The sequence below is a fragment of the Hylobates moloch genome, unplaced genomic scaffold (genome assembly GCF_009828535.3).
Source record: "Hylobates moloch isolate HMO894 unplaced genomic scaffold, HMol_V3 SCAFFOLD_5, whole genome shotgun sequence".
NCBI classification, from domain to species: domain Eukaryota; kingdom Metazoa; phylum Chordata; class Mammalia; order Primates; family Hylobatidae; genus Hylobates; species Hylobates moloch.
In genome coordinates this window covers 58,808,860-58,835,669 of record NW_026652280.1, presented here as the reverse complement: position 1 = coordinate 58,835,669, position 26,810 = coordinate 58,808,860, and the positions used below count along the sequence as shown (strand labels likewise).

Genomic DNA, 26,810 nt, shown 5'->3' with positions numbered 1-26,810 from the left:
ACATGCCCTGATTTGCACAGAAAAATCCCAGTTTATACTGCATAATTACTAACATACCCTCATTCACTCTCCACCAGTGTCCTGGTTTAGACAATACATTATATGATCACCCTTAATGCTTAAGAGCACAAACCCACAAACAACCCTATAGTTACTCTCATTTTCACGTAAGAAAACAGAAGCTTAGGTTAAGTAATTTTCCTTAAAGTTAATAGTTCAACTAAGTTGTAGGGCCCATGAAAACAACTATCTCTAAGGAAAAATCTTAACAAACATGTAAATTATTCAACAAACATTTCTTGAGTGCTTTAAAATAAAGCAAGGTACAGCACAAAGCACTAGGTGCTTCTTCACAGTGTGAAGCAGGAACATCCAGTGATTAAAAAGTGAGACATCCCAATATTTGTTAGCATATGCAACCATGTCAATAATGCTTTTGTCTATGAAATGAAGAGCTAGTTGAAGTTTGTTTGATTTCTGACTATACAGTTGATTTTGTTAGTCACAGTAATTATGTTCTACAAAGTCACCACAAGCACTGAATCAGTGAATACTGAACCACTGCTCCTAGGAGAAATACAGGATTAGATTCCCGCCAGCCTTTGATCACAACATTTTCATCAACCAATCAATACATAACCTTGTTTTATGTGTGTTTCTGTTTAAAGACACCTTATTTCACATACTGTGTTGATTAATTAACACTGAACTCAGAGCCAACAGCACAACTCGGGCCCAACTGAAGCTTCTCTAACAAGTATATTTTCTTAGTAAGGCACATCACAGCCTTCCCACACTTAGAAACATTAGACAGCACTCAGCCCTGTGCTTGGGGGGTCATCTTAAACAGTGAAATAACCAACAAAAAGCAGAAATTTTTTTTTTAAAACAACGGTGCTAACATTCCTGCTAAAATGACATTTGTTTACCAAGCTGAAACAAGAAGGCCAAGTACTTGTTTGACCTCAGATGGGACTGTGTGTATCGGGCAACTCAAAATGTGTATTGCTCTGCACATGTCTACAAATGACCATTAAAGCCCTGCAAATAATGACTTTGGCTTACTCGCAAACATGGAATTCACAAACAACAAGGATGGACTGGGATTGTCCTTACCAATTTAAGTCCTGTAAAAAGATACTTGACTTCCTGATTGATAAAACAGCTAAGCTGAAGTTGATTTTCCTTTCCTTTGGTGACTTCTTCTTCTTCAGATTCTGTACATTTCATGCTTTGTAAACTAAGATAAGGAATATGCCAACGGGTATTCAATTTGTTATATACTCTTGAATATAATACATTATCCTAATTCCATTAAAATTAATAGTATCATTCATTAGCATTTAAAACATTTTAGTCTCCCAAGATTCATTTCAACATACTTAAGAATATTCATTTGGCTACCAACAATTCTTGAAACAACGAGTAATAAATGTGCATTAAAAGATAAACTGCAATAAACTCTAAACTATAAGCTGGTATTTAGTATGGTCTTATAATGGTCTTAGACGCCCAAAGGTACATAAACATAAATTTTTTCTAAGTTTTTCTAACCGTGACCTGGAAAACAGTACTTTCTTGATTCATGTTTTATTAACTGGTTCAATCTCATGTATATAGTTGATACACACCATTTTATACAATTAAAAAATTCTTTTTTTATTTTAAAAGTTATTATTAACAGTCACTTTGACATATAAGAAATTAATTCTTTATAAGGTGAATGAAAATGAGGTAGACTCTGCTAAAGATGTTCTTAGGAAAAAATAAATATCCTTCAATAAATAAATTTAAAATAATTATATTAATCAAAACATAATGAATAATCCTATTATCCTTCAAGATCACTCCAATAGGTATATTTTTCCAAATTCCTAATTTCCATTATTGTATTTTTTTAGGTATAAAAACCTCTGGGCTGGGCACGGTGGCTCACACCTGGAGGGTGAGGCGGGTAAATCACCTAAAGTCAGGAGTTCAATACCAGCCTGACCAAGAGGGTGAAACCCCATCTCTACTAAAAATACAAAAAATTAGCTGGGCATGGTGGCATGCGCCTGTAATCCCAGCTACTTGGGAGGCTGAGGCAGAACTGTTTGAACCTGGGAGGCGGAGGTTGCAGCGAGTCAAGATCACACCATTGCACTCCAGCCTGGGCGACAAGAGCAAGACTCCATCTCAAAAAAAAAAACCTCTGAAGTATGTTTCTTCCACCCACCACCAATCAATCAGCCAGTGATGCTATTTATGCCAATTCTAATAAGGTATGAGTATAGTCTATATCTTAGCTCATAAGGATACGTAGTTTCAAACTCAACACCGAAGAACTGATCAATTAAACTTTTCTTTTTAGAAGGTGTTGCTGCCGATGCAGATGAAGAGTCTGTCTGCAAAAATTAAAATAAAATAAAAATTCCAACTTTATATAAATATCAATGTAGATTTTCTTCCACACAATCCAGTTTAGTAATACATATTTAAGTTTTTAAAAATGTAGTCCCTTACTGTAAAATCCTTCAAAAAACATTACCAAAGATCAACAATGAATTAAGTTTAATAAATAATACATTAAATTTAAATGTCGTATGCAAGCTTCCAAATTCTGAGTACAGATTGAGCATCTGAAGTATTTAAATACACATCTACCTATAAGATGAACTTATTTTAAGCCTTTGAGGGGAAAAAAATATAAAAAAATCAAGGTATAACAAAAGTCTACAATCACAAATATATTTCAATTACCTCTTTAACAGAATCATCCTCTATGGCTTCCAATTTCTGTTGCAATACTCGCATCATTTGTATCCAACATTCGTTAGCATCCTATAATGTAAAAAAAGACAAAGTAAGTAATCCTGGCAGTGAATGATCTATAAAGTTCTTCCAAAATAATCACTGTCTCCTAGGCAAGAAAGTGGTTTCCTTCTTTAAAAGTATTAAGCCAGGTAAGACATACGATCTTCCAAAAAATAAAGAATTCCAGAATAGCTTATTCATTCAACAGACATCTGCTGAGCTCCAATTTGTGCTAAACTCTGTACTAGATACTCAGCATAACAGCAGTGAAAATATAAAATTCAAGTAGAGATAAGGGTTATGAAGCGAAAAAAAGGATGGAAACAGTAAGTGATCAGGGGAAGGGAAGTGTCCTATTTCAATTAGGTCATCAGGGAAAGCCTGAGGCTTTGTTTGGCCTTGGAGCCATGAGACCTGAAGGAGGTGAGGGAGCTGGTCTTGCACTTATCTGACAGCCAAAGAACAAGAGCAAAGACCCTGCAGGAAGAGGGCACTTGAAGGGTTTAAGGAAGCCTGTGTGGCTGGAGAGAGGCAAGCAAGGGGCAGAGTGGTAGTGATGAACTCAGAGAGAAAGCCAGGGGCTAGAGGATTTAGGACTGCGGTAGAAAATCACTAGGGAGTACTGAACAAGGGGCCAACATAATCCTATCTTCATTTTAAAAAGGATACTGCGGGCTGTGTAGAGAAACTGCAAAAGGGCAAAGGCAGAGGCCAGATGGTCAGTTAAGACTACTGTGCCGCTCCAGGCAAGAGACAGCCGTGGCATGAACTAGAAAAGACTGATGTTTATATTTCGAACTATGTTCCAATAAGTATGGTAAATGTAGGAAACCTAAGTTTTACATTTACAGAATGAAAAATACCTTGCCCTAATTACCTGTTGAAGATACTGTCCTTGTTCACCCTTCTCGGCAAACTGTGGGAAAGCCATGTGCAAAAACTGCAGTAGAATAATAGGTGGAATACTGGAAGAAGTTTTATCCATGGAATCAAACAAATCTCTAAGGGCTTAAAGACAAAGCAAACGTTGCCTTAGTAAAACAGTCACATATTTAATACACGCGACTGTAAATTAATTTTAATTAATACAAACAAAAACCTACTCAATTTTTTTTTTTTTTTGAGATGGAGTCTTGCTCCATTGCCCAGGCTGGAGTGCAGTGGCGCGATCTCGGCTCACTGCAACCTCTGCCTTCTGGGTTCAAGCAATTCTCCTGCCTCAGCCTCCAGAGTAGCTGGGATTACAGGCACACGCCATCATTCCCAGCTAATTTTTTGTATATTTTTTTTAGTAGAGACGGGGTTTCACCATGCTGGCCAGGCTCTGGTCTCCAACTCCTGACCTCATGATCCGCTCACTTCAGCCTGTAACCCCAGCTATTCAGGAGGCTGAGGCAGGAGAACTGCTTGAACCCAGAAGGGCCTCCCGAGTAGCTGGGATTACAGGAGCATGCCACCATGCCTGGCTAATTTTTGCATTTTTTTTTAGTAGAGACAGGGTTTCACCATGTTGGCCAGGCTGGTCTCGAACTCCTGACCTTGTGATCTGCCCACCTCGGCCTCCCAAAGTGCTGGGATTACAGGTGTGAGCCACCACGCCCAGCCGCTTAAATATTTTTAAGTGTATCTACTCTTTGACAATTGTTGGACTCTCAATAAGAAAAAAAAAAATCATTTTTAAATCTTAAAGAACTCACCAGAAGACCTTACAAAGCAATCACTAGCTGTAAACAACTCTGAGCCCTGCCTCGCTCTCTCTTCTTGCCAGCCTTTGTCTTCCCAAACAAAGCAGGGTGTTTTAATTCAGTACAAAGAACACATAACCTCTGTTTAGGGACAAACAGGCATAATGTAATTGTTCTGCTACTCTGCCAAGATCAGGATAGAGGTCACCTCTCCCAACTTACCTCCCTTTAAACCTATAGTTGGTTCTCATCTACTCAACTCCTGGAGATTTAAATCTGGGTCCTTAAACAGCGGACTCTACTGGACAGCTAAGAACCAAAACTACTAAGAATTTACCTTCTTCAGAAAATCTTCTTTTCACTTACCCCTCTCAGCAGCATGAATCTCACAGTCATGGACTAGTCTGTTCTCTTGGAGTTCGAACCATTTCTTCTCTGCTGACTTCCTAGTGATCATACCTTGCCCTCCTTCATGTACAGCAAAACTCTTCCTCTAGCTTATCTCAACTTGTATGTTTTATTAATACCCAAGATGTGAAATGTCACCTAACATCATTACACAGACTGAACCCACCAAATACTGCAGCATCTTAGCACAAAGCAGGGGCTCAATAAAATGTTCCTGAATAACAAAACTGAACACAATGTTTAAAAAATATTTTTGGAAGGAAGGCTGAAATTTGGGCATCACTACCAAGCTAATTATTTTTTTAAATAAAAGCCTACATTTTAACAATACTTTATATACTACTCAAAAAAACAGATTTAAGATCTAGTATATATCATCAACAGAGCATCTCAAAAGTATTTCATTAGTTTGAAAGAAAAAAGTCAAGAAGAAATATAGATTAAAAGAGACTAATAAGACATAACAACTAAATGCAATGTGGGATCTTAAACTGAATCCTGAAGCAGGAAAAAAAAAACTTTTTTAATGGACAATACTGGGACAGTTGGCAAAATCTGAATAAAGACTGTATTTTAAGGTACTGTGTGAAACTCCCAAATTCTAAAAAAAAAAGTTTGTTTTTTGAGACAGTGTCTCAGTCTGTTGCCCAGGCTGGAGTGCAGTGACACAATCTCAGCTCACTGTAACCTCAGCCTCCCAGGTTCAAGTGATTCTCGTGCCTCAGCCTCCCGAGTAGCTGGGATTACAGACATGCACCAACACACCTGGCTAATTTTTGTATTTTTAGTAGAGATGGGGTTTCGCCATGTTGGCCAGGCTGGTCTCAAACCCCTGGCCTTAAGTGATCTGCCCGCCTCAGCCTCCCAAAGTGCTGGGATTACAAGCATAAGCCACCACACCCAGCCCAGATTCTGAAAATTAAGAATTGTCTTGTGGTTATGAATGTCCTTATTGTTAGGAAATACATACTGAAGTATTCAGGAATAAAACACCTGCTGTCCGGCGCCTTATTCTAAAATGGTTCAGAAAAAAATTACGTGCATAACGGAAAAATGAGAAACCAAATGGGACTAAAAGTTAGTAACTGGTGAATTCTTACAACTTTTCTGTAAATTTAAATGTATTTCAAAACAAAAAGTTAAAAAATCAAGAAGCAAAAATGTAAAGAACAGTATTTTTCATCGCATCAATACTATTAGCTGCATATATGATGCTGGAGAAGCTGCTGAAATTCTAAGCTATTCTAAGATACATGAGCCGTCAAATGAAGTAGATATAAGCGATCACACTTTTTCACTAAAAACTTCATTTCAACAAGTAAGTCTACTTTAGGAAAAAAGGTTAGAGTAAAAGCTCTCTAACTGCAAATGACACAAAAGAAACCTGTTTATAATATCAAAAATCAATGGTTGACAACGAAATTAACACTTCATACCTCTTGGATGGCTATAGTCAAAAAGACATACAATACTAAGTGCTGGTAAGGACATGGAGAAATCAGAACCCTCATAACCTTCTGGGGGAAATGTAAAATGGTGCGACTCCTTTGGAAAATTCTGGCAGTTCCTCACAAGGTTAAATATAGTAACCATATGACCCAGCAATTAATTCCACTCCTAGATACCTACCAAAGAGAAATGAAAGCATTTGTCCACACCAAGACTTGTACACGAATGTCAGGAGTATTTGTAATAGTCGAAAAGTGGAAACAACCCAAATATCCACCAATGATGAATGGATAAATGATATGTGGCATGTCCATACAAGGCACTCTTATTTAGCAATAAAAAAGAATGAAGCACTGATACATGTCACAATGTGGATGAATTCTGAAAACATTATACTAAGTGAAAGACACCAGTCACAAGAGACTACATATTATTTAATTCCATTTAGAGCAAAAGTCCAGAGTAGGCAAATCTAGAGAGAAAGAACACATAGATAAATGTTCGGGTAGGGCTAGAAATGGGAAAGGAGGTGACTGCTAGATGTTATGAAGTTGCTTTTTGGAATGATAATGTTCTAAAATTAACATTTTAGTAACATTTGCACAACTCTGTGGATAAACTAAAAAACAATGATTATACACTTTAAATGGGCAGACTTTATGATATGTACACTATATCAACAAAGCTGTTAGAGAGAGAGTAAAAAAAAAAAGGCATGGCTGTAAAACCCTATTGACCTAACCCAAAGATTTAACAGTATCAAAATGTACAAAATTAGGTGAGGGGTATATTCTCTTATGCAATGAAGAAACCAGTTATTTCTATCCTTTAAGATTACTATTTCTCCTCACACACATCACTTCTTTACACCAATACTCACTAAGATCCTCTTTTATAATGATACATCAATTGTGATAAAACCCGTCGCTGGCTATCCCCAGAGTCAACCCCAAAGATATATTATACAAATCAAACCTGAAGCCAAAATTATAATTTAATCCAAAAAATCCAAAGATTATTTTTCACAAAGGACAGACATCACTGATTTATAATCTGGATGATAAAATAAGTACCAAGTTGTTTAACTTAAGTATAATGTACACTCCAAGCTTAATGAGGTGATGTTTTACAAAAGACATTCTGTAAACTGCAAAGGATTGTGAACGAAAAATAAAATGTCTTACTCCTATCAAAAAGTAGTATATTTAGTATACAAACCTGCAGTAATATACTGCGCTGAAGCCATTTCCCCTGAAGCTCTCAAGGCACCTGCATACCTAGGAACATTAAAGCAGAATTAAACAATAGAATTCAATTCATTCTAACACTCAAATGGGAAGAAACCAGTTAAAAGGAGTTATTATGACACCCTCAACTGCAAGTTCCTCAGAGCTGTTCCCACCTTTCCTTTTCTTCTCTTCTGGTCTTGCATTATATGGAGAAAAAAAGAATGCTGAAAAGGGAATTTAGATGTAGCCTACTTGAGGCTCTTTCCCTTTGTCAAACTCATATAAAACAAACATTTTATTTTTTATTTTCTGAGACAGAGTTTTGCTCTTGTCGCCCAAGTTGGAGTACAATGGCATGATCTCGACTCACTGCAACCTCTACCTCCTGGGTTCAAGCAATTTCTCCTGCCTCAGCCTCCCAAGCAGTTGGGATTACAGGCGTCCGCCACCATGCCCAGCTAATTTTTGTATTTCTAGTAGAGACAGGGTTTCACCATGTTGGCCAGGCTGGTCTCAAACTCCTGACCTCAGGTGATCCACCCACCTCGGCCTCCCAAAGTGCTGGGATTACAGGCATGAGCCACTGTACCCAGCTAAACAAATATTTTCTGAGAGTATTGTGAAACAAAACTATTCATTAATTACAAAGAAAATAAAATAACACAATCTCTGAAATAACTTGGAAGAAATAAGCATTAGATCAAAAACACTCAATCAAAAACCATACACCTACACTCAGCATTAGTTTGCTGTGTATCATTAAATAGGTCACTTAAGGTTTTAGGTCAGTTTGCTCATCTGTAAACTGAGGAGCTTCTATTGAATGATTTCTAAATTCACTTTCAGCTTTATGATCCTCACTTAATTTACAACAGTACAAAAAACTGGCCATGCAAATTCCTTTTCAAATGACTATTCAAACCACAGTCATTACTCACACAATGTCTTATGACAAAAGCTCAGAAATTATCATTCAGTTAATGAACTGTTAAGAATTGTCTTGTGGTTATGAAGCAAAAATGTAAAGAACAGTATTTTTCATCGCATCAATACTATTAGCTGCATATATGATGCTGGAGAAGCTGCTGAAATTCTAAGTTATTCTAAGATACATGAGCCGTCAAATGAAGTAGATATAAGCGATCACACTTTTTCACTAAAAAATTCATTTCAACAAGTAAGTCTACTTTAGGAAAAAAGGTTAGAGTAAAAGCTCTCTAACTGCAAATGACACAAAAGAAACCTGTTTATAATATCAAAAATCAATGACTGACAACGAAATTAACACTTCATACCTCTTGGATGGCTATAGTCAAAAAGACATACAATACTAAGTGGGAGGGAGACTGCATATGCACTATGATTAAACTATGCGTACATACTACACACCCATTAGAGTGATTAAAACCAAAATTAAAAAAAAACTAGTATCACCCAATATTGGCAAGATTGTGGAACAATCAGAATTACTGATCTAGTCAATAATAATATGAATGGATCTCCAAGCTAGATACTGAGTGAAACAAGCCAGAACAAAAGAAAAGCACGACCTGTAGGATTCCATTTATTTTACGTTTCAGAATGTGCAAACTAATATGAAATCAGTAGTTGCTGGAAGGGGCTGGAGAGGATAAGGATTAACTGAGAAAAGGCACGCACAAGAAATTTTCTGAGATGATAGAAATGTTCTATACTTTGCTAGGCAAATGGATTACAGAGAATTTGCATTTGTCAAAACTGATCAAACCAAACACTTAAGATATATGCATTTCACTAGATGTGAATTATATCTCAATTTAAAAAGCAAAACCTCTATGCTTATGTTAAGTAGTACGAAAGAAATCACAGAGAGTATTGTGTTAAACTGTACTCAATTGAAGGATTTTGTTTTTCCCTTTTTCATTTGTTTGCATCTTTCGGAAACTGCTGTGACGCAACAAATTTTCTTAATTTTTCAACACACAATAATTCACAATAATGCCTGAATTATGTGTGTTCATTTTTAAAAACCTGAAAATCATTACATTTCCCTGTTAAGACATTTTAGCAACTTCTTAAAAGGCATTTTTGAAATTAAAATGAAGTACTAATATAGCAGACATATCCCAGAACATCACTTGGGTATGTAATTAGCTATATAATTGCTGCTGTTACTGAATTTTACTTCTTGTTATAGGGTAACATGAATATGTAACTATTTCTACATTTATGGCAAAGATACACTAATGAATTATCAACCTTTTTTGTAACTAAGGAAGATCATATGTAATTTAATATCCAAAAAAATTCCCATATTAGAGCAATAAAATGTAATTCCTAATTAATGTAAAACCATCCATTAAGCCAAATAACATTAACACTGAAGTTTATAAAGAAAAACTTAGAAAATAAAAAGAGAAACTGACAGAAATACTGAGAGGTTTTACAGTCAAAAGTACTGAGAATCTTTCCTTATCTCTGTCAAGTCAATAAATAAAAAGTAATGATATAGAAAATCTGAACATAATAAAATTAACCTAATGTCTATTATACTTTGACACCTACAAAGAGAGGACATTTTGACTTTTCTAGTCCCTATGAAATATTCAATCATACATCAGATCAAAAAGACAAACTCAAATTTCCAAAAACCAAAAGTTATGTAGGCCACAATCCTTACCTATAGTGAAATAAAGTACATTTTATAACATATGCTTTCATATATGTGTTTCTAAATCCACTGGCTAAATAACTTGGCTTAAACTCTTGGGGGTGGGTGTGGAACAAATGAAAAACACATATAATGCTAATGAAAATATGAATTGGTACCTCCGTTTTTGAAACTGGTTGGCAAAACATACTAAAACTGAATATATACATCCTTTTATGACCCAGCAGTTTCACTCATATATATTTTGTGCATATACATACATACTCATATATACCCAACAGAAACAAATGCATGTGCCCAAAAATGTACTAGAATATTCAGAGTATATTTTTTCATAATCACCAAAAACTGAACATAAACCAAACATTCATCAAAGAAGAATGGATAATAAATTGGTAGTACAGGACACAATGGAATACTATACTATACAGCATGAATATAAATGAACCAACAATACACAGAACATGGATACACTAAACATCATGAACCAGACCCATTACCCAGTCATCAGCCAGACAAATGGGCCCAATTTGTACATTTCCGTTCATAAAGACTTCAAAATTGGTAAAACTGATCTATGAGATTAGAAGTCAGGATAGTATTTCCAATTTGGGAAACATAAACGGTGGTAGTGATTAAGATCTGTGAGGGGATTTTCAGAGTGCTAGAAGGGTTCTGCCTTTATTTTGGGTATATGGATGTGTTCACCCTGGGACAATTCATTGAGTTGTACACTTATAATTTGTATACTTTCGCATGTTATAATTCAATAATCAAAAACGCGCCAGGCACGGTGGCTCATGCCTGTAATCCCAGCACTTGGGAGGCCGAGGCAGGTGGATCACGAGGTCAAGAGATCGAGACCATCCTGGCCAACATGATGAAACCCTGTATCTAATAAAAATACAAAAACTAGCTGGGCGTTGTGACACGCACCTGTAGTCCCAGCTACTTGGGAGGCTGAGGCAGGAGAATCACTTGAACTCAGGAGGCAGAGGCTCCTGAGCTGAGATCGTGCCACTGCACTCCAGCCTGGAGGCAGAGTGAGACTCCATCTCAAAAACAAAAACAAAAACAAAAACAAAAAAACTGAGCTAAAAGGAAAAGATAAGAGACTTTCTAGTGGTTTTTGTTAACATTTGAACAGCCTCATCTAACAAATAGAGAACAAGCAAAATCTCAGAACTAAATGCTTTCATTACTACACAAGGGTAAGTAAACAATCCACATATGAAACTTTAAGTTAGAAAATAGACAATAAAACAAGCCTAAGGTAAACAGAAATAAGAAAAAATTAATACAAACAAAAGTAGGATGAAACAGACAGCTCAAAAAACTGAATGAACAAATCCAATACCCAATTCTTCGAAAACTAAAATACAAATCTCTAGCAAGAAAATCAAGGGAGGAAAACACAAATATAACAAATAAGAAACAAAAATACAAAAAAAAAACCATACAGGTCCAATAGTAGAATAACTCAAGCTGAAATAATTTAAAGACAGGACAATTTTGTAGGAAAATATAAATTACCAAAACTGATTTTGGAAGAGAGTAAGTACATTTAAAACATCCCAAAGGCCAAGCACGGTGGCTCAGGCCTGTAATCCCAGCCCTTTGGGAGGCCAAGGACGGGGGATCACCCGAGGTCAGGAGTTCGAGACCATCCTGGCCAACATGGTGAAACCACGTCTCTAAACCACTAAAAATACAAAAAATTAGCTAGGAGTAGTGGCGGGTGCCTGTAATCCCAGCTACTTGGGAGGCTGAGGCAGGAGAATCACTTGAACCCAGGAGGCGGAGGTTGCAGTGAGCCGAAATCATGCCACTGCACTCCAGCCTGGGCAACACAGCAAGACTCTGTCTCAAAATAAAATAAAATAAAATACCCCAAAAAGGCTGAGTGCAGACAATTTCATGGGCAAGGCTTTCAACAACAGATCAGTCCTATAAAAAACATGAAAGAAAATAAAAGTTCCAGTAAAAGATGGACATAGAGCTAGCATAACTCTAACACCAAACCCTCACAAAGAAAAAAAGCCAGAGGGAGACAGAATGCTATAAATCAGTCTTACTAACAAATGACCCCAAAAAATCCTTTTAAAATGTTCCAGCAAATTAAATTCAGCGCTATATATTGAAAGAATACGAATGTATCAGGAATATAGTCTACTATTAGGCTAACGATTAACATAATGTATCACAAATAGATCCAGTGAGAAAAATCTTAGAACTAGGTCAACAAACAACATTTGACGATTTTAACATGTATTTCTTATTTTTAAAAAATCTCCAGTAAACAAATGGAGGGATACTTTCTTAACATTCTTAAGAATATTTCCACCAAACCTGAGGGGAGGACAAGGAGAAGAAAAGAAAAAAAGAGTATTTCCACAAAACCCAAGACCAATATTTAACCCTAAAATACAAGAGTCTTACTAAAATCAAAAACAAGAGAGAATTCCACAACCATCTACTATTTAACACTGTGTTAAAAGTTCTAGCCAGTGAAACACGAAAGAAACATGAAGTAAACTACCTGAAACAGACAAAACTAACCTGAGTAATGGATTTGATAATCTATTTAGAAAATCCAAATACTAATAGAAAATATGCCTTATTTCCTCATAAATATATCATAAATAAATCATAATCATAAATACCATCATAAATAAAATGTGCTTTCAGGGTAAATAAATGTGTTTTCAAGGTAAATAAAAACCACATTAAAATTTTCATAGAATATAAGGACTATTTCAATATTAGGGGAAAGTATATCTTGGAACCATGGAAATCTGATATTTGAAATTAGTATGCCTGATTTCTTCCCATCAGCTAGCAGGGCCAATAACAAAATGAACAAGGGAAAATTCATCTAACATTACAAAACACAAAAATTCAAAACAGTCGGAAATAAAACACGTGAAAAAAATCCATCTTACTGAAAGTAAAATAAGACCTGAAACAATGGGGAGACAGCCTATATTTCCTGGATGGGGAGGCTAAATATTGCAAAAATGTCGATTTATCCCAAACTTAAAGCCATTATGGTCAAAATCCCAAAGGCTGACACTCCCACTATATATCCATTTAGAGGGAGAAAGGCGTATTGAACAACATGACTATGAAGTTCAAAGAGATGTAAAATATGGATCAAACTATCCAGTAATATACTGAAAGTAACAAGGATGCATTACTATACACCAGATGGTTAAAATGGCATAATACAAACACATATCAAAAATCAGACCTCAATAAATAAACCCAATTCGAAAATCTAGGAACAGGTCTCAAAAATATTTAATAATAATACATATGATAAAAGATCCATGTGTATCAATATACAATAAATGGTGATGGGAGAACAAAAGAGAAACCTAGATTTTTACCTTATAAGAGAAATGTAAGTCACCAATAAACTCATGAGTAAAAAGTAGTTCAATCTTACCAGTAATCAAAAAATATTTATCATTATAATATTTTACATTGATGAATATGTACAGAATGTAGCATTCATTATTTTTCTACCTTTTGGGATAACAACTGCCAATATCTAAAAGGTCAAACTATCCACTCTAATTTATTAACCCACCAATTCCACTTCCAGAAATTGATCCAAAGAATCCTATGCATCAAGATGTACTGCAGAATTGTTAATATGTAAGCATAAAAACAAAGACATGACCACAAATTTAAGACTGTTCGAGGCCGGGCGCGGTGGCTCACGCTTGTAATCCCAGCACTTTGGGAGGCTGAGGCGGGCGGACCACAAGGTCAGGAGATCGAGACCACGGTGAAACCCCATCTCTACTAAAAATACAAAAAAATTAGCCGGGCGTGGTGGCGGGCGCCTGTAGTCCCAGCTGCTCGGAGAGGCTGAGGCAGGAGAATGGCGTGAACCCAGGAGGCGGAGCTTGCAGTGAGCCGAGATTGCGCCACTGTACTCCAGCCTGGGCGACAAAGCGAGACTCTGTCTCAAAAAAAAAAAAAAAAAAAAAGACTGTTCGAATTGGTTATAAAAAACACATACATTGCTACACGTATGTTTAAAGAAAAAACCCAAATATAACACAAATCTTCATCCCTTTCTCTTTTTTTTTTGAGACACAGTCTCACTCTGTCGCCCAGGCTGGAGTGCAGTGGTGCAATCTCGGCTCGCTGCAGCCTCCGCTCCCGGGTTCAAGCGACCCTCCTGCCTCAGCCTCCCGAGTAGCTGGGATTATAGGTGCCCGCCACCAAACCTGGCTAATTTTTGTATTTTTAATAGAGACGGGGTTTCACCATGTTAGCCAAGCTGATCTTGAACTCCTGACCTTCGGTGATCTGCCCACCTCAGCCTCCCAAAGTGCTGGGATTATAAGCATGAGCCACTGCTCCCGGCCCATCTCTTTCTTTTTTTAAGAGACAGGGTCTCATTGCATTGCCCAGGCTGCAGTGCAGTGGCATCATCACAGCTCACTGCAGTTTGCAAACTCCTGGGCTCAAGCATTCCTCCCAGCTCAGCCTCACGAGTCGCTGGAACTACAGGTGCACACCACCACACTTATTTCTTTTTTACTGTAGAGATGCGGGTCTCACTATGTTGCCCAGGCTGGTCTTAAACTTCTGGCCTCAAGCTATAGATTCAGCCTCCCAAAGCACTGGGATCACAGGCATGAGCCCTCACATCCAACCCAGGGCACATCTTCAATCTCTATGAATTAAATGTATGATGCATTTTCATCATATCCTGACATAAGGGCTGAGAAGATGGCTGAGAAAAAGTGAATATCAAATATGTAGACTTTTCTATTTAAATTTTTTTTGTCAAGAACAAGTTGAAATCAATTACTTAGAATGAAGATATGTGTGCCAGATGTGGTGGCTCACACCTGTAATCCCAGTATTTTGGCAGACTGAGCTGGGAGGATTGATTGAGGCCAGGAGTTTGAAACCAGCCTGAGCAACATAGCCATCTCTTGTCTCTACTTAAAAAAAAAAAAAAAAAAATCAGCTGGGCATAGTGGTGCATGCCTGAGGTCCCAGCTACTCGGGAAGCCAAGTCAGGAGGATCCTTGAGCCCAAGAGGTCAAGGCTGCAGTGATCTGTGATCGTGCCACTCCAGAGCCTGGGCAACAGAGCGAGGGCCTGTCTCAAAAAATAAAAAATAATTTAAAAATTTTTTAAATTTTAAATGAAGATATGCCCTCAACAAGCTAAAAAAAAAGAAAATAGTTTAAGTAGTGTAAGCAATCCCACACGCAATTCCACTCAATGAACATATCCCCTAGACAGTTTTGAGATGAGATATGGGGCTCTTCTGTTCCCTCCGAGCGTCTCAGTTCTTGCACGCCTCTCATAATATGAGCATCTCACTGAACTGAATGAGACTCTAGTGTTTACAGATAAATATTTTCAGCCGGGCACAGTGGCTCACGCCTGTAATCCCAGCACTTTGGGAGGCTGAGGCAGGCAGATGACTTGTGAGGATTTTGAAACCAGCCTGGACAATATAGCAAAACCCGTCTCTACTAAAACTACAAAAATTAGTCAAGCATGGTGGCACACACCTGTAATTCCAGCTGCTTGGGAGGCTGAGACAGAAGAATCACTCAAGCCCGGGAGGCAGAGGCTGCAGTGAGCTGAGATCGCACCACTGCACTGCAGCCTGGGTGAGGAAGTGAGACTGTCTCAAAAATAAATAAATGAAAAATAAGAAAAAAAATGAAAGAAAATCAGCAATCTAGTAACTGTTAACGCTGTGTATATTGAGAGCTGGGGCTTGATAGTCTCCAATACAACAGATACGGCCAGGTGATACTGTCTTTTGAGAAGTAATTTATAGAATTTTAGGATGATTTTTTATAACATATAGTTTTCATTCTAGGTTCTAAATTGAGAATCTAACTCCAGGAGTATGATGAGATTCCACTATTGGGTGGCATTAAGCAAGCCATTTCAAACCTTATTTTTACCCGCGGCTACAGTTCTTGGTCCTTACTGCCTCTTAAGCTAATCCAGTCTATTTCTCTTGAACACACTTTCCTTCTACCCTCCATCATTATATTATATTTTATTTTATTTTTTGAGACAGGGCCTCACTCTATTACCCAGTCTGGAGTGCAGTGGCACGCTGATGGCTCACTGCAGGCTTGACCTCCCAGGCTCGTGCAATCTCCCACCTCAGCCTCTGAGTAGCTGGGACTACAGGCACACACCACCATGCCCGGCTGATTTTTGGTTTTTTGTTTGTTTGTTTTGTAGAGGTGGGGTTTTGCCATGTTGCTGAGGCTAGTCTCAAATTCCTAAGCTCAAGTGAGATACCTGCCTTGGCCTCCCAAAGTACTGGGATTACAGGCGTGAGCCATCACACTCAGGACCCATACCTCCCTCTCTAAAGAACCTACTAAAGACAAGTTCTGCTAAGTATTTGTGAGGATGATCTTCCTCATCTCCAGCTGTAAAACACCTCTCATGGAATGTTTTTCTGTTCTTTCATTCTTGTTGTATCAGTTAGTGCCATTTTTCCAAAGACATACCACCATCCATGACATCTTGTATCAATTATGTTAGTAAGTGCACTCTTCTTGAGAAAATTTAGAATTCAAAAACTACTTCTTTTGTTTGGCATCAGAGGCTGCTGTACAAAAAAAAGAAAAAATACTAAAAATGAAAACCAAAAAGCAAAAAAAGTAACTTTCACTTTTTATTTTTTTTAAAAAAAGGAAAAACAAAAAATACTTCTTTTGGTTTCAGGAAAATAGAACCACATAGGATGGAATCTCCCCTGCTTACACAGAACTCTTTCCAAAACATAAAAGAGCACTCTCCCAGGAACAGAGGCTAAAAGGCATCCAAGAAGAAAACAGTGAAGAGGAAATCTTGGAAGTGAGCCAAGGCTATCTCCATCAGCCACTCCCAAGGGTGCTAGCCAGAAAGCTACCCCAGCAAACTACCTATTCAGATAATTTGCAACTGGGACATAAGGAAGAGAATATGGTTGCATGATATAAGCACACAACCTTTAAACAAATGAGGGAAGAACAACCCTTACAACCAAAAAGAACAGAGTTAAAAGGCCAAACAAAGAAAAAAAAAAGCTTTAAATAAAAATACTTCAGAGCCTCAGAAAAATAAAAGCAGGATTTAGATCCAAAAATTAAGAATAAGGAGTTATAAAAAAGAACAGAAGGTCATGATAAATAAGCAGTGAAACAAAGTAGACGTATGAATCAGTAAAATGTAAGACAGAACTGAGGCATTTTCCTAGAGCACATCACATAAAAATTATAAAAATTTAAAACACGGAGGAAAGTTAGAAGACTAAAAAACAGATCTAGAAATTTTAATATGTATAAGAAACCAGGTAGAGGAGAAGCAGTATCTAAAGAAATAATGACCAAGAAATGTTCTAGAGTTTGCGACAAGAGTCCTCAGACTAAAAGTGCTCACTGAGTACTTTTTTTTTTTTTTGAGACAGAGTCTCGCTCGGTCGCCCAGGCTGGAGTGCAGTGGCTCCATCTCCGCTCACTGCAAGCTCCGCTTCCTGGGTTCATGCCGTTCTCTTGCCTCAGCCTCCCAAGTAGCTGGGACTACAGGTACCTGCCACCATGCCCAGCTGATTTTATTTTGTATTTTTTTAGTAGAGACGGGGTTTCACCGTGTTAGCCAGGATGGTCGCGATCTCCTGACCTCGTGATCTGCCCACCTTGGCCTCCCAAAGTGCTGGGATTACAGGCGTGAGCCACCATGCCCGGCCTCTCACTGAGTACTTTTATAAGATAAATAAAATCCACAGTCTCACATTCTTGGAAAACTGGAGGAAAGAAAATAAAAAAGAGAAAATCCTAAAAGCTATTAACAGAAAAGAATAAAAATCAAAACTGATATCAGACCTCTCATCAGTAAGCATGGACACACAAAAATAGTGGAGAAATAACTACCAATCACTGAGGAAAAATGGCTTTGACCTAGACTCTTGCTCCAAGCAATATTATCATCCAAGGATAAGAGGAAAGGGTAAAATAAAGCAATATTTTGGGATATATATAAACGACACAGTAAGATTCACCAGCAATTTTTTAAGCAAAACTAAAATAAAAACTATTAAAGAATAAAATAATAATCTTAGCTACCTAGAATTCAGAGGATAATTTGAATGTCAGTACTCTGCTTAAAATCTTCCAATGGTTTCTCTTCGCCCACAACACAAAGTCCACACTTCTTAAAAATGACTTCAAGATTTCTGGCTGGCCCCTGCTAATCTCCCATCTATCACCGTTTCTACATCCATCCTTCTCCAGGCAGTTGCACTGAGTATGTTGCAGTCTCCTGCCTCCAGACTCTTGCTTAAAAACTTTTTCCTCCAGTCCACTCTCACACTTCCCTAACCTCTCATCCAGGCTGGGATAATACCTAACTGTTTAAATACCAGTTACTCTAAGAAGTCTTCCCAAACCATCCTCAGATACCCCTGATGAACTCCCTTAGATGTTCTCATAGCAGCCTACATTTCCCGTCAAAGCAGTTCTGAAACAGTACCTGTTCACTTGATAGTCTTTCTCTATTAGACTGTAGGTGCCTTGAAAACAGATACTGTGTCTTGTTCACTGATAATACGTCAGCTGCAATCTATGCAATTTCTCATAAATACCTGACAACTATTCACTTCAGAGAAATGTAGAAAACCTTTAAAGTCACTCTTTCAGATTTTTGCACAGTCCTTCTCTCCCTTCTCTTCTGCTCAGTTCTATCACAACACTTCACAATAGACTGAGGGGAAAAAACAAAAATCAATATTCATAAAGCTGTCTAGAAACCAAATTGTAGTTCAGAATTCTATCATAAAGAACTGACAATTTATGTATCAAGACAGTTGTATAAATTTAGTCAGAATTAAGTTACATATTTTTTAAGTTACATTTATACTCACTGGAAGAAAGGGCCCTAATTTGTAGACCATTTCACAGGTTCTCAAAACATTTGTAATTAATTCTTCACTCTTTTCCTTTCATATGATGGTATAAAAACAAAATGTTCTTTCTTTTTTGAAACCAGTACATATAAATGGAAAAGAATCCAGGGTCCAGAAATGAACCTATACATTAAGGTCAACTGACTTTCAAAAAAGGTGCTAAGACAATTTAGTGGGGAAACAATAGCCTTCAACAAATGATGCTGGAAGAACTCGATATACACATGCAAAATAATAGGCAAATACCTCCCTCCCTCCCACCATACATAAAAATTAACCACAGGCCTCAATAGAAGAACTAAAAGTATATTAACTCTTGAAAAACAACAACGAAGTAAGTCTTTGTAACCTAGAATTAGACAATGGCTTCTTACATAGGAAACCAAAAGCATATGTGACAAAAGAAAAAATTAAGATTAAACTACATCAAAATTAAAAAACATTTGCATTACAAACATACCATCAAGAAAAGTAAAAGGACACTGCATACAACAGACTTAGGAAAAAAATAAATTTTTAAAAAAGAAAGTAAAATGACAGCTTATAGTATAGAAGAAAAGATTTGCATATTATCCATTGGGTAAGGAACTTGTATATACATAAAAACACAATTGAATTTTTGAAAAGACAAATAACCCAATTAAAACACAGGCAAAAGATTTAAATAGACATTTCTCCAAAGAAGATACACAAACGGCCAATAAGCACATGTAAAGATGCCCAACATCATTAGCCACTAAAAACAATGTGCATGACAACCACAATGAGATACCACACTTCATACCGCTAGATGACTTAATCAAAGACAGACAATATTGGCAATTTTCTCACATTGCTGGTGAGAATGTAAAATGGTACCATCACTTTGGAAAATCATTGTGGCAGTTCCTCAAAACATTAAACATAAGAGTTACTATATGAAAACGTTCATCTACACAAAAAAACATGAACGTTCACAGCAGCATTACTCATAACAGCCAAAAAGGAGAAACAATTCAAATTTCCATCAACAAAATGAATGGATAAATAAAATGTGATATATCCATAAAATGAAATATTATTCAGCCATAAAATACGAATGAGGTATTATATATGCTGTAACATGAATGAACCATGGAAACATGCTAAATGAAAGAAGTCAGTCACAAAAAGACCACATATTATATGATTAAATTTATATGAAATGCCCAGAATGAGCAAATCTATGACAGAAAGTAGATTAATGGTTGGCTAGGGCTAGAGGTGGGTGAAAGGGTTTAAGGAGTGACTGCCAGTGAGTATGACACTTCTTTTGGAGGGGGCAGAAAATGTCCTAAAATCAATTGTGGTGATGGTTGCACAAACTTGTAAATACTATAAAAATCAAACACTTTAAAATGGTGAATTGTATAATAAATTAATTATATCTCAATTAAGATGCTAAAGAAAGCAAAACAAAACAATACTACTCATCCAAATGTGAACATCCCTTACCCAAAAAAGACTGCAGTCTTACCTTTTAAGGGCATCTTTGAGTTCAGGCACAGAACGAATACACTGAACTGTGGCATTCATGTAACAAGTGTTACCAAGGTTTGTCAATCCACATGGTAACTCCATCTAGTTAAAAAAAAAAAAAAGGATTAAATCATTAAACCATTTTTACAAAATGACATGGCATATATGAATCACTAAAATTCTCATTTTGAATCAAGTACCATTTACTAGCTTCTACCAATTTATATTCTGCCTTCACTCTAAAGAAACAATTTCCCCCCAAAAAAATGTTGACTTGGATCATGCTGGCCATCATATTATGTTTTAGTTTCCTTCTTAAAAATAATAAGAGAATAATCACACTAGTCTTGCCTTTTTTGCAGGTTTATCAAGAGAAGAGAATAGGCAAAATATGCATAGAAACACTTCAAAACAAAAAGCAAAATAACAGATTGGGCACAGTGGCTCACGCCTGTAATCCCAGCACTTTGAAAGGCTGAGGTAGAAGGATTGCTTGAGGTCAGAAGTTCAAGATCAGCCTAGGCAACACAGCAAGACCCCATCTCTACAAAAAAAAAATTTTTTTTTTTTTTAATTTGCTGGGCATGATGGTGCACGCCTACAATTTTTGCTACTCAGGAGCCTGAGGTGGGAGGATCACTTGAACCCAGGAAGTTGAGGTTACAGTGAGCTATGATCACACCACTGCACTCCAGCCGGGGTGACAGAGCAAGACCCATCTCAAGGAAAAAAAAAAAAAGCAAAAACAAAAAACAAAGAAAAACCCATGAAAATGAATGAATGCCACTAAATAAATGCTAGGTGTTAAAAAAAAAAAAATTGACATGTGTTGGCCAGTTTCTAAACTGATTTTGCATTTAAACTCAGGATAAAATGTATGTATTTTCCACATGAAGGATTTAAAAAATTTAAATATCCCAGCATTTAAACTACTCTTTGACCCTGTTTTCTCATAAAATAATAATAGTAAACACTTACATAGTACTATCTGCCAGAAACATATTTATTACAGATATTAGCTAAATATACATAAGTTAAGCCTAAGTAAATTCACTTGGAAGTCTGAAAACCAGTAGTAAGGTGTACAATACAAAAAAAAAAAAAAAAACCCTAGCTGTGCATTATTTAACTACAGAAGGACTCCCTTAAGCTAATCAAAAATAATAAAACTCTTATTTACTGCTAAAAATATCTATCTTGGTATTAATGATTAAGTTTTCAAGACATTTAGATGCTACTTTCTGAAAGACACCTTAATAATGGTCCTTCAAAAAGTAGTGATCAAACATATAAAATCTGGTGTGTCTTACAGCAGATGCTAACTGTTCTTCTGTCATGTCTTCTACGAAGACAGTTTTGGCTGAGGGTTCTTCTGGAAGAGCATCTGCTGACCCCATCATTAGTAGAGTCATTCCCTGTTTTTAAAAAAAGTAATTTCATGAAAATCCTTAAAAGCTGGTAATGTTTATGTCAAACAAAAGAAGCCAGGCACAAAAGAACACATATTATATAATTCTATTTGCCAAAAAAAGTAAATCTACAGAAAGTAGATTAGTTGCCGCCTAGGACTGGAGATGGGAAGAGGGAGTGACTTTAAATGGTACAAGATTCTTTTTGGGGTAGTGGAAATGTTCTAAAATTAGATTGTGGTGAAGGCTGCAAAAATCTGTAAATACACTACTAAAAAATTACTGCATTGTTTAAAACAAGTAAAAAACACTGGGGTGGCTGTTTGAGGCCAAGGCAAAGGTGTACAAAGAAACTTTTTAGTGATGAAACTTCTAAATCGTGATTGTGGTAGTGGTTACATGACAATATAGAATTGCCCAAAGTCATCAAACTGTACATCAAACAAAAGTGAATTTTACTCTATATAAACTGTACCCAAATAAAGCTGAAGGAAAAAATAAATGTTGCTATAAAAACACCTAATAGTGTTTACAATATTGAAGCAGAGGGAATTCCTCAAATGATCATTAACATTTAGTGGCATCATCTCTCTCCACAACAAACTAACAACTAATAAAATTCAGACCAGGCATGGTGGCTCATGCCTGTAAATCTTAGCACTTTGGGAGGCCAAGGCTGGTGGATGGTTGGAGTCCAGTTCAAGACTAGCCTGGCCAACATGGCGAAATCCCATCTCTACAAAAAATACCAATATTAGTTGGGCATAGGGGTGCATGCCTGTAGTCCCAGCTACTTAGGGGCTAAAGTGGGAGGATCACTGGAGCCTAGGACGTTGAGGCTGCGGTGAGTTGTGATCACACCCCTCGCATTCCAGCCTGGGCGACAGAGTGAGACCCTGTCTCAAAAAATAAAACAAACAAACAAACACTAATAAAATTCTTTCTGTGAATGTCTATTGTGTAACTGTAGTGGTTGTTTACATTTAAATACAAATATTTTTAGAGCATTAAATTCTCCATTACTAAAAAATATCAAACCAAATACAGAGTAAATTTGTTCAAAATATCCAATTATATAATTCTACACATTAATCTAAGTAAATAGTTTTATTTAATACATATGCAAACACTCTATACAGTCAACAGAAGGACAAGGAAGACACTGTCATTGTAAAGCTCATAATCTTAAAATATGAACAACATCTTACTCTCTTACTCAATATCTTAATTGGAAGGCATGAACACATGAGACAAAGAAAAAGGTAGGACCAGAAGTGGAGATTAAACAAAAAAAAAAAAAAAAAAAAGAACAAGGAAGGAAAAATGATAGCCAGAAGACTAAAAATATCCAGATGATGATTAAAATTAGGAAATTAGTAAGGCCAACAAATTCAGTTAAGAATACCTACAATTAAATGTAATGACCTTTATTCTATCACTTTTTATTTCTACATAGACATTTTATAAGATCATTGCAAAGCAGTAAAGCAGTACTAAGCCATCACTACAGAATTTTTTTTTTTTTTTTTTAGAGACAGAGACTCACTCTGTCACCCAGGCAAGAGTGCAGTGGCACAATTATAGGTCACTGTAGCCTCAAACTTCTGGCCTCGAGTGATCCCCCCATCTCAGCCTCCCAAAGTGCTGGGACTGCAGGTATAAGCCACCCTACCAGGCCAAGAATCTTTTTCCAAAGACAACTGTCTCAAGAGCCAACTATTTAAAGAATATACTAGCAATAACCAGTTGGAAAACACAATAGAAGAAATGCCAACATATATCTAAGAATAAGCATAACAAGAAAAATGTAATACTTTAATGAGAGAATAAAGCTTTACTTAAGGATATTAAAAAAAAAGCACCTAAATAAACTGAAAGACATGACAAGTTCTGAACGTGAAAAATTACTATAAAGATGCAATTATAGTTATACAAATTTAATGAAATTCCTTTACAAAACCTTGCAAAATGATTCATTCATGCAGCAAATTTATACTCATGATAATAGCTAAGAAATTTCTGAAAAATAAAGAGACTAAAACAATGCCCTTAAAAATTATTAGGAAAAGGGATTATATAATGAAAAATATTGAGAAAAACTGTGTACGTTAGAAAAAAACATACTATCAGCTCTCTCTACTTCATACCATACCACAACCATAATGAATTAAAGGTAAAGATTTAAATGTAAAAAAATTAATATTCATAAAAGAAGGCAAGTGAATCAAAAAACTCATGCATTGTTGGAAGATTTTCTAAAATTGACAACTATTAAAAAGACTGATGTAACTAGCTACACAAATCTTAAAAATGTCTATAAAACATTTGAAAACAATAAACTAGGGGCAAAACTATACCATATATACTAAGCACTCAAAAAAGCAAATCTATAAGAAAAAGCAAATACATACTACAAAAATGAGCAAAAGAGATTTAAAAAAAAGGCTTAAAATTAATGAACTAGGTAAGCTTCTACCTTAAGCTAGAAAAAGAAAAAATTAAAACCAAGCCATGTGTGGTGGTGCACACCTGTAGTCTAAGGTAGTCGGAAGGCTAAGGTGGGAGTACTGCTTGAGCCTAGGAGCTCAAGGACAGCCTGAGCAACATAGCAAGTCCCCATCTCTAAAACAAACCAAAAAAAGTCACCACCATTTGCCTGGGTTTCAGCACTTCATTCAACAAAATATGATTATATAAAAATTTTCAAAATTTTTAAAACATTAAAACCGAAGTAGAAAGAAAGCAAAGAGAAAAAATTAACGAAGTAATAAATGAACAGGCCAAATGTTTTTTTCTGGGGGGGGGGCCACAATCAATGAAACTGATAAAACTCTGGCTTGATGATAAAGGAAACAGCCAAATCATAATTTGCCAATACTAGAGAGGAAAACGAAAAAACAGCACTACACATTCTAGAATTAAAGGATAATAACAGTAGAATATGACAATCAATTCAACAACTTAAATTAAATGAACCAATTCCTTAAGAAATACTGATTATCAAACTGATATGAAAGAAAACATACTATCTAAATAGTCCTACATTTATTAAAGACACTAAATTCTTAATTTAAAGTCTTCCTACAAAGAAAACTCCAAACCCAGATGAAGTCTAGTGAACTAGGCAACATTTAAAGAAAAAATATCCCAGTGGAGTGGGAGCAGAAATAAAAAAGAAAGAAAAAATATTAATACAAACTCAGAAAAGAGGGGATGCTTCCTAACTTATTGTATAAGACCAACATTACACTGATAGCAAAACCAGATAAAAAAGAATACAAGAAAACTACAAACCATTATCTCTTATGAAAAGAGACACAAAAAACCTTAACAAAAGACAAGCAAATAGAATCTAGCAATATATAATGTCCAAGTGGGGTTTATCCCAACAATATAAGTTCTGTTCAATACTCAAAAGTCGGTGTAGTTTAATGGATAAAATGAGAGGAAGAAATGATATAGAAAAGGCATTTAACGAAATGACAAAATTCAACTTCCATTCATGACAAAACCTCTCAGCAAGCTAGAAACAGAGTTCCTGAACCTGATGATGAACATCTATAAACTACCTCCAGCCAGGACTGGAGTCTTTTCCCCTAAGGTCAGGAAAAAGGCAATGATGTCCACTATCGACCACTTCTACTCAGCATTGTTTAAAGTCTTAAGCATTGCAATAAAGAAAAAAAGAGAAACAAAATGCACAAAGATTAAAAACGAAGAAATAAAACTGTCCTTATTTGCAGATGACATGTATACCTACAATATCCTAATAATATATGAAATAAAGTCACAGGATACAAAGTCAATTATAAAAATTAACTTTATTTTTATATACTAGCAAGCAATTGGAAAATGACATTTCAAAAACACCACAGCTGGGTGCAATGGCTCACGCCTGTAATCCCAGCACTTTGAGAGGCCAAGGTAGGAGGATTGCTTGAGGCCAGTTTGAGAACAGCCTGGCCAACATGGCAAAACCCCATCTCTACTAAAAACACAAAAATTAGTTCAGCATGGTGGCACATTCCTGTAGACCTAGCTACTCGGGAGGCTGAGGCACGAGAACCAATTGAACCTGGGAGGCAGAGACTACAGTGAGCCATGATCACGTCACTGCACTCCAGCCTAGGCAACAGAGCAAGACTCTGTCTCAAAAACAAAAACAAAAAATTAGCCAAGCACAATGGCGCAAGCCTGTAGTCCCAACTACTCAGGAGGGTGAGGTGGGAGAACCCCTTGAGCCCAAGAATTCAAGGCTGCAGTGAGCTATGATTGTGCCACTGCACTCCAGCCGACAAAGCAAGACCTCGTCTTTAAAAAAAAAAAAAAAAAAAAAAGAAAAGAAAAGTACCACTTACAATAACATTAAAAACCATGAAACAAGCCAGGTGCAGTGGCTCACGCCTATAATCCCAGCACTTGGGGAGGCCGAGGCGGGCGGATCACTTTAAGTTAGGAGTTTGAGACCAGCCTGGCCAACATGGTGACACCCTGTCTCTACTAAAAATACAAAAATCAGTCAGGCATGGTGGCAAGTGCCTATAATCCCAGTTACTCAGGAGGCTGAGGAAGGAGAATCACTTGAACCCAGGAGGTGGAGTCTGCAGTGAGCTGAGATCACGCCACTGCACTCCAGCCTGGGCATCAGAGCAAGACTGTCTCAAAAAAAAAAAAAAAAGTGAAATACTTAACAATATGTGCAACAAAATATGTGTAAGTCCCAACACTGAACAT

At 36.6% G+C, this 26,810-nt stretch overlaps 1 protein-coding gene across 2 annotated transcripts in view; it reads right to left on the bottom strand.

The window, feature by feature from the left end:
• Nucleotides 1–26,810, bottom strand: part of USP14 (ubiquitin specific peptidase 14) — a 54,288-nt gene that overhangs the window by 11,660 nt on the left and 15,818 nt on the right. For both annotated transcript variants that reach the window (XM_032152678.2, XM_058438569.1), the window contains exons 4-10: nt 21,978–22,082; nt 20,666–20,769; nt 7,557–7,615; nt 3,674–3,804; nt 2,743–2,823; nt 2,302–2,387; nt 1,117–1,231 (exon numbers count right to left, since the gene is read on the bottom strand). In XM_032152678.2, the coding sequence (XP_032008569.1) occupies nt 1,117–1,231; nt 2,302–2,387; nt 2,743–2,823; nt 3,674–3,804; nt 7,557–7,615; nt 20,666–20,769; nt 21,978–22,082 (681 nt within the window). The remainder of the gene's footprint in view (nt 1–1,116; nt 1,232–2,301; nt 2,388–2,742; nt 2,824–3,673; nt 3,805–7,556; nt 7,616–20,665; nt 20,770–21,977; nt 22,083–26,810) is intronic.